At 35.6% G+C, this 9341-nt stretch overlaps 1 protein-coding gene across 9 annotated transcripts in view; it reads right to left on the bottom strand.

Annotated features, from left to right (window-relative positions):
- Positions 1–9341, bottom strand: part of LOC115215942 (ubiquitin-associated protein 2-like) — a 107191-nt gene that overhangs the window by 26231 nt on the left and 71619 nt on the right. For 6 of the 9 annotated variants that reach the window (XM_029785311.2, XM_029785320.2, XM_029785312.2 and 3 more), the window contains one exon: positions 8183–8236. The exons of the other annotated variants lie outside the window; for them this stretch is intronic. In XM_029785311.2, the coding sequence (XP_029641171.1) occupies positions 8183–8236 (54 nt within the window). The remainder of the gene's footprint in view (positions 1–8182; positions 8237–9341) is intronic. 9 annotated transcript variants of the gene reach the window in all.

Below are 9341 nucleotides of genomic sequence, written 5' to 3'. Positions count from 1 at the left end.
GAGATAAAGGTTCACAATAAGTGGGTTAGAGTTTATATTAATACTTGTGATATTAATCGGTACTAAAATTAATAGATTCCCAGGTATCAATCAAGATACTTTATTTTCCGTTACTTTTTGTTTATCGAGTTGCTGAAGCCCTGCGGGAAATGAGGAAGGGGGTTATGGTCAGTCCCGTAATCTAATTGGTCATCTATTGTTTTGAAAGGCTATGTTATGGTTGGCTAATGGATAACCGATAACATAAACAACAAAGTAGGCAAAATATATAAATGTATACAAAAAAACCCAGAAATCCCCAAATAATCCAAGGTTAACCATTAGTAGGTAGGATAGTAAAAACCAAGAAATTAGTATAGGATCTTGACATATTATATTAAATTATACATCGACATGAAACTTCAACAATTCATGTCTGTAATGCAAGCCATATGCTACAAATGTGTCCCGGAGAGAACGACCACTGTACACAAGAACAAAATCCTCAGGAGGAGGAAAATTCTTATGAGACGGCGTACAAAAGTTTCAAATTACCTTAACAAAAAATTGAAAGCAGTGAAAAGTCCCGCCTGCAAATACAACTGCTGTAGATTGAAAAAAATCTGCAACTCTCCCATAAAAAAAAAAAAGAGCAGACAAAGAAGCCTGGGCTATAGACAATATAAAATCTAACTCCAGAGTTTTCTACAAGTTTGCCAAAGAAACAGCTTCGGTGCACTACAAGATAGGGCCACACCTCGAAAGAGATGGTACACTCACAGGAAATCCAATGAGGATAAGTGAAATACTAAATGAGCAATTTAAAAGTATTTTCCCTCCATCCCTAGGGCACTTTCAAGTCAGCAATCCAACTGACTTCTTTACCACTGCAGATATAAAAACAGTGGCAACGATGATTGATTATATCAATATAAAGGAAGACGATGTAATAAGGGCTACAGATGAAATGAACCCAAACTCAGCTACTGGCCCTCATGGATTCCCAGCAATCCTTCTAAAAGTATGTGAGTGAGTCCTAGCAAGACCACTGCAGTCCCTCTTTCAGAGCTTCCTTGCAACTGGCAAACTACCATGAAAACTGAAGGAGGGTAAAATATGCCAAGAACTGCAGACCTATCTCTCTGACCTCACACATTAGCAAGGTCATGGAACGAATAGTCAGAAGAAAACTAATCGCCTTCCTTGAAGAAAATGACTTGCTGCCTGACACCCAACATGGTTTCTGACCAGGAAGAAGCTGTCTGACTCAGCTCTTACAACACTTATGACTGGGTGCTGAAACAACTGCTCAACCACTCAAATGTGGAAGTGATATACCTTGACTTTGCAAAGGCCTTTGATAAAGTCAATCATGGAATGAGATGTCACTAACTGCCTGATCTTGGCGTAGTTGGAAGATTGGGAGAATGGCTTCATGACTTTCTGAAGGATAGAAGTCAGCTGGTAGTAGCCAATGGGGCCGCCTCCAATGACACGCAAATAGTGAGCGGTGTTCCACAAGGCACAGTTTTGAGACCACTACTGTTCATAATGGCCCTCTCAGACATGCCCTCAGTCACACAGAGAGCCATAAGTTATGCAGATGATACAAAAGTATCACAGGTAATACAGAACCCTGAAGACATTATGCACCTGCAACATGAGCTGGATGAAATATACAGGTTGTTAAAAAGGATAGCATGCAGTTTAATGCTGAACGGTTTCAAGCCTTGTGATATCAGCATGCAAAACTAAATGCAATGCCCAATAAATACACTGCACCTGGAGGGATTGCAATCCCAGAGGCACAGTCAGTGTGAGACCTGGGCATTTACATGAGTTATGATGCAACCTTTCATGTGCATGTTGCTAAATTGGCAATGAAATGCTGGCAGCTGACCGGATAGATTCTTAGAACTTTTAGAACAAGAGACCAGGAAACCATATATATATATATATATATATATATATAATATATATATATATATATATATATATATACATTATATATCTCATCATCATCGTTTAACGCCCACTTTCCATGCTAGCATGGGCTGGACGATTTGACTGAGGCCTGTCGAACCAGATGGCTGCACCAAGCTCCAATCTTGATCTGGCAGAGTTTCTACAGCTGGATGCCCTTCCTAACGACAACCACTCCGAGAGTGTAGTGGGTGCTTTTACGTGCCACCGGAATGAGGGCCATTCAAGCAATACTGGAAACAGCCACAAAAAAATAGCGTTTTTTTACGTGCTACCTGCACACTGGCACAGATCACGCCCCGATGGTGCTCTTAGTACTCCACTAACACGGATTTGATTTCGATTTCACTTGCCTCAACAGGTCTTCGCAAGCAGTGTCTGATGAAGGGAAGATATGCTTGAGTGGGCTGGTTAGACCCCTGGTCTCACTTTGCCTGCCGGGTCTTCTCAAGCACAGCATATTTCCAAAAGTCTTGGTCACTGGTCATTGCCTTGGTGAGGCCTAATTATCAAAGGTCGTGCTTCACCACTTCATCCCAGGTCTTCATGGGTTTACCTCTTCCACAGAGTAAAAAGAAGACGCATGTCCTCAGCAGTCACAGCCCATGTAGCATGGCTATTCATACACATGCACTGTACAGTCTTCCTTTTACTCTGAGCAAGGGACCCTTTGTCACCAGCAGAGGTAAGAGCTCATTCAACTTTGCCCAGGCTATTCTTATTCTATTAGCTACACTTTCAGTGCACCCTCCCCCACTACTGACTTGGTCCCCTCAGTAACGCAAGCTATCAACTATGTTTAGTTTTTCTCCCTGGAATGTGGTGGAAGTTGTTCTCTGCACAATTTAAGTGTTATTTATTGCTCCTGAGCATCACATACATTTTGACCTCCTCCTGGCTTGCGAAATTTATGTCCCTCAAATGATTCTGCAAACTATGAAACAAAATGTTAGTCTGGCGGAGCAAGGTCGGGAGAACAAGGTGGATGAGGAATTTTTTCCCAACCAAGCTCTTCGATCTTCTGTGATGTGAAGCCCAATGGTTTCCCTTCACAGCAGAATTAATAGTCAATTTATCCTATGGTTGTGGAACTGTTTCTGAAGGGAAACACAATCTTTCAGGATGATAATGCACCAATTCACACAGCTGAAGTTGTTACTGAATGGCACGAGGAACATTCTAGTAAAGTTGAACATCTTATCTGGCCACCACAGTCCCCAGGTTTCAATATTACTGAATATTTACGGTGCATTTTAGAAAAGCAATTAAGGAGTCTATATCCTCCACCATTATCACTACAAGAACTGGAAACTGTATTAGCTGAAGAATGGACAAAAATTCCTTAGGAAACAATTCAAATTTGGACAATTCTATGCCTTGTAGAATTCAAGCCGTCCTACCCCATATTAAAATAAATTTCTTTAAAATTTTAAGGTGTTTCCATTATTCTGCCCAACCCCTGTACATCCATATAATGTGTGTCCCAACAACGGAATTTTGTTACGTGGATTTTTCTCTCTTCCAGGTTATTTTGCATGCGACATCGAAATCACACGTAAAAGGCTCCTTTCCCCAGAAAAAGAAAGATTTGGCTGCTATTTCTTGCATGCCATTTAACAGGTATTTGCTACCACTTAACAAGTATTTCTGGTTCTTTAATGCAAATAGCTGTTACATGGTAGCAGCCCAAGCTAGAAATAGCAGCCAAATCTGGAGATAAATACGTTGAATGCACTTATAAAAAAAAAAAAAAAAAGCATGGAAAAAACTATTTCACACTGAGGTTATGAATGGGTCTTTTATAAAATATTTTCCGTATTTTTAAAGTAATTTTCACTTTAAAATATATTTTAAATAGGCCAAAAAAAATTATTTGTAATGCTACTCACTTGAAAATAATTTAAAAAAAAAACAAAAAAACATTAAAATATTGTTTGTTTAAGGAAAGCTAAAATATAAATACTCATTGCCCAAACAACTTATATTTTTGAAATCTCATTCACTTAAAATGATTAAAATATTGTATTTAACAAAAGCAAAAATAGAAACATTTACTGTAAAAAGACATACTTCTCCGTTATCAAGTCACAGTGTCAAATAGAAAGATAAGAGTTTCTTCCCTTTCAGGATTAGGACCACTTTTGGAATATTTTCCCATTATGCACTGTTTTGGGTATTTATACCCTAAAAACCTCTAATATCTTAAAAATCACTTGTCTGCTTTATGCAAAAATTGTTTTATTCCTTTCTTATTAACATTTCAAGGTAAACTTAATTCATAGTATTTTCCCATTATGTGCCAGTTTGGCTGGGTAACAGTGCAAGCAAGTAAGATTTAAACTGACTTTTAATGTATTGGGTTGGCAACTAATTTCCCGTGTTTTTTTTTAAATTTTGGAATTTATTGCGTTTTTAAATTTTGTGATCTATTTTTTTCAAGAATTCTATTTTTAATCATTTTGGAATCTATTTTGTTTTTATTTTTCCTAGTTAAGTTTAGTTAATTCTTGCTTATTTTCAGATCATTAAAATCGAATGTCAAGTTAAGAAAAAACGAGCATTTTCAACACCACCTTTTTGCTTTTAATCAAGGTTCTAAGGCTGCAAAAGCAGCTTGCGACATTTGTGCTGTGTATGGAGAGGGTGCCATAGCTGAAAGAATCGCTAGTGATTGGTATGCCAAGCTCAAAAATGGAAATTTTGACCTCAAAGACGCACCATGTTCTGGCCATCCAGTTGAGTTTGATGGATAGCGATTAAACCAACTTTTGCACGAAAATTCTTATCAAACGACAAGGGAACTGGCAGAGAAAATGGAATGCTCCCACACTGCTATAGAGAAGCATCTTAACTCGATGGGAAAGGTTCAGAAGTATGGAACATGGGTTCCGCAAGCTTTAAGTGACAACAGCAAAAATCAACGAGCCACAATCTATGCTGGTTTGCTTGCTTGTCACCGCTCAACTCATGGACACAAGCAACAATTTCTTTACTGAATCGTTACGGGCAATGAAAAATGGTGCGTGTACATTAATATGAAGCAGCATAGAGAATGGCTTAGTCCCGGTAAACAAGCGACACCACACGTGAAACAAGATCATCTGCATAAAACGCTGTTGTGCATATGGTGGGACTGGGAAGGGATTATCCATTACGAATTGCTTGAATGGAACTAAATGGTCAATGTGGTACAATGTTCAACAGATGAAATGACTCAACATGGCTATTCAAGAGAAAAAACCTAATCAGCTGCATGGAGTTCTTCTGCTGCACAACAATGCCTGCCCTCATATCACCAATATGACCAAAGAAGCCATTCAAGCGCATGGCTGGGAAGTGCTGCCACAGACGTCATACAGTACTGATTTGGTACCAACAGATTTCCACCTCTTTCGATCTCTTTCAAATGCTATGCGTGGAGTTTTGTTCAATACTGATGCAGAATTGAGAGCTTGGATAATTTTTGAGTTGAAATCGGGAGATTTTAGAGTTGAAAATCTTGTTGAATGTTGGAAAGAAGTTGTAAACAACAATGGTGAATACATTGTTGACTAATTAGTTATTTTTTCATTAAGCCTTTTAAATAATAATAAATAAAAAAAACGGCAGGAAATTAGTCTTCAATCCAATATTATAGATATGCATATGTGTGTGTGTACAGGCAAGGAAACCCTTTTGGTCTTGAATGACTATGGGATTACATCTTGAAAGTTACCCTCTGAGGCACTAGTTCAAATAAGGATTTTTTACGGAAGACCAGCTTTTGCCTATGTATACCAGCTTCCCCTCTCCATGCCACCCATGTTATCCAAAAGCCAACAGATCTTGGCATCAGTCACATTGCAACTCATTTCTACGTCTGAGTGAACTGGAGCAATGTGAAATAAAGTGTTTTGCTCAAGAACATAACACAGCCTGTTCCAGGAATTGACTTCACTACCTCATGATTGTGAGCCCAATGCCCTAACCACTGATATATGTGTGTGCGTGTCTGTATTTGTCCCCACAGCACTTGACAACTAGTGTTGGTGTGTTAACCCTTTCATTACTGTATTTATTTTGAAATGTGCTGTATTTCTTTCAATTACTTTAAATATAACAAAGAATTTAGTAAAATAACTTAGTTATCATTAAACTAGTGTTAGGAACATAAATTGTGACTAAGGTTTAGTGGAAGATTTTAATGAAAACAAGACATTTGTACTACAGAGCTGGTTTCAGCCGGGTTGGTAACGAATGGGTTAAGGGAAAAGATAGATGGGAAAAGTGAAAATGAATGAATTTACGGACAGATATTATGTCTTGTCTTTCAATATACTTTGATATAATGAAAAACATTTTTAAGCACAAAAGAGATAATATAATGCTTCACCCAGGAAGATAAACATAAAACTAGTGGGATAAATCCGCAAGTGTACAGAATAAGTGGTCATGTCAGTGCATATAGTAGCAGAGTTAAGTTGTAGATCAGCATTGTTGTTTTAATATTAATGTATCTATTTACGGTTAGACAGTGGTGAAAGGAACATATATATATATATAATATATATATATATAATATATATATATATATATATATAACCTTCGACACAGTAACACATATATACAACTTGAACAGACACCCATATCAATCAAATACCCACATATGTGTATGCATGCATATGGATGTACACATATGCATACGTAGATGCACACATACACACACAAACACATATATATCATGAACTGTTACTTTCTCAGAAGCAGCACAAAGGTTTGCCAGCGAACAAGTCACAGTTTCAAGGCGACAAAAATGTTTTGACTCAAATTAAATTTAAATGTTGAAGTGAAACTAATGGTTTTTGTGTGGTTCTTAAATGGCTTAAAAACACCTTCCATGCTGCAATGTTTTAATTTCAGCACATGATCTCAGATCAAGTCACTTGTTATACAAGTACATCTCCAATATTCATGTTGTTGAACAACAACAAACACAGCAGTGCCTGTGGACTGACATCTCAATATCGTCAGGTATCAAATGGATGGATGTAGCAGGAGACTTCCCAATCCGTCCTAGTATAGTTGTGATATATTCTAACATTAATATTTAATGTGCCCAGTATTTACAAATTTTAAAACTTTAGGTTGATAGTTTCTTTGACTGAGAACTAAAGAAATAGTTACTAAACAATTAGTAACCTAATCATAACAATTACAAAGAAAAGAAAATGCATGCATATCCACCACTCCCATTTTTATCCAGTTGCAGCAAGCATCAAAGCAAAATGTGTAAAAAAAATCTTTTTAAAGCACCATAAGAAAATACAAAGATTTCACTCTTTTTCTTAAAAGTATAGATAAGGAATATTTATTTTCACATTCTTGAATTTCAAAATTTCTCAAAGAAATATTATGATAAATGTTTAATGAATAAATTTCGTGGGAAAGCCAATAAAATAATGCGAAAGTTGTATTATTGACTATAGTGGAACTGTCACCATTCACATAGCATGTGCAGTCAATTTAATATTCAATCAATGAATAAAGTGTTAGCTAGTTACTATAAAAGCAGCAAATAACTTTCTATATAGACAATTTCAAAATGTCTTTTATAAATATAGGAACAATTTCTTTGAAAATGACCTTTCATTCAACAGATACAGTTATTTCTTTTCATTTCAAATTTAGTAACCAATACTTTTTGGAAGGAGTCTAAGATAAAGATTATGAAATGAACATCTAATCAAACCTGAAATACTAATTAATATCCAAGTGTTGGGTTCAATTTTAATGACAAATGATTCCAAGCAAATTTCAGAATGTTAAAAAAATACAACACTGATGGTGCCAATTATTGTGCACAGAGCTAAAGGAAATGATATAACAAGCTTCATGATTACTGATAGAAGACAAAATGAATTTGTTCACAATTTTAAGCCAAAAGATAAGTTTTTACAATGCCCATATTGTATAGTGACAATTTCGAGGTCAATTAACAGTTTTAAAAAAAGCTAATACTGAGATCTATAGAAAAAAAATATTAAAAAAAACATTAAGGTAATTAGAAGCAAGAACAAGAAAAAAAAAAAAAAAAGATTAGGACATTGAAATTAAATATTCTGTGATAGTGTGATGTGAAAATGAATGATTGTGATCTTGATATCAGAGAGAGAAAGAGAGAAAAGTGTGACTGTTTTTGTTTTAGCCAAGGAATAAGGCTAGTTGGTAGGAACACACTTACAGATTTTGATGCCTCTCAACTTCCTCACTCCCATTGATTTTTTTGAATATATTTCTAAAGAAGAAAAAAAATGGGTGAAAATGAATGATGAAACTTAAGGAAAGTTTAGAGAGGAAAAAAAAAAGAAAAGAATGAGATTAATGGTAAGAACCATGATATGAAAATGGCAAGGATAATTAAAATCTAAATCAGTTTTCTGGTCTTTTAATATAAAAGAAAAAGAAAAAAAAATTCAATGTAGAAATTCTGTTGCTTTTCAGCCATATTAAGGTATAATTTTTCGTTTTTATACTTTTTGCCGAAGAAATAAAAACAAAACAAATTCTGAAGATTTTATTTTTGTCAAAAATCAGATTGCTAATATTTGAATATGTTCTTTGTGAATATTGAAATACTTAAGCTTTTTGAAAAAAGCCACATATTGCTGGTTTCACAGAATGCAACAAGTTACAGTTATTTGTCAATACCTATATCTATCTATGAATGGAAAAGTGGTTAACATTTTCCAATATATATATATATATAATAAATACTTTTTCATTACATTTGGATTGGTTTTCAAGAATACTGACAGGTAGACAGGTAATGAAAATCAGATAGAGAGCTGAAAAGTGTTGTAGGTGGATGAAGTATGGGGGTATCAGATTATAAGACAAGGAGCACTTAGAGAACTTTGGTTCCAGGGTAGGACATAAATGAATTTTTAATGAGTTACTCTAGCATAAGTGAGAGAGAAAAGTATGCAGATGAAATAAAGATTTAATAGCCAACACGACATGCAAAGACACACATGTAAATATACATGTATGCCTATCTGAAATTCCTTTTGTCTGCTACTATCCTTTATTATTATGCTGTGCACAGAAATTACTTATCAACCATTATCTTTGTTTTTTCTGTGGGCGAATTTGCTATTTGTAGAATTTTAGTGTTTGAACTGCAGTCATGTCTTACAGGGCTTGGCCAAACAAATCAACCCCAAAATTTATTGTTAAGTCTAGTACTTATTCTATCGAATGTTCTCTTTTTGCCAAACAATTATGTTATAAGGTTGTAAACAAGCCAACACTGGTTGTCAGATGGTGGTGGGGTACATACTGATCTCTGTGGGAGAGGTAGACCCAGGAAGACATGGGACAAAGTGGTGAAGCATGATCTT

The sequence above is a fragment of the Octopus sinensis genome, linkage group LG9 (assembly GCF_006345805.1).
Source record: "Octopus sinensis linkage group LG9, ASM634580v1, whole genome shotgun sequence".
NCBI classification, from domain to species: Eukaryota; Metazoa; Mollusca; class Cephalopoda; order Octopoda; family Octopodidae; genus Octopus; species Octopus sinensis.
This window is presented reverse-complemented; position numbering and strand designations above follow the sequence as displayed.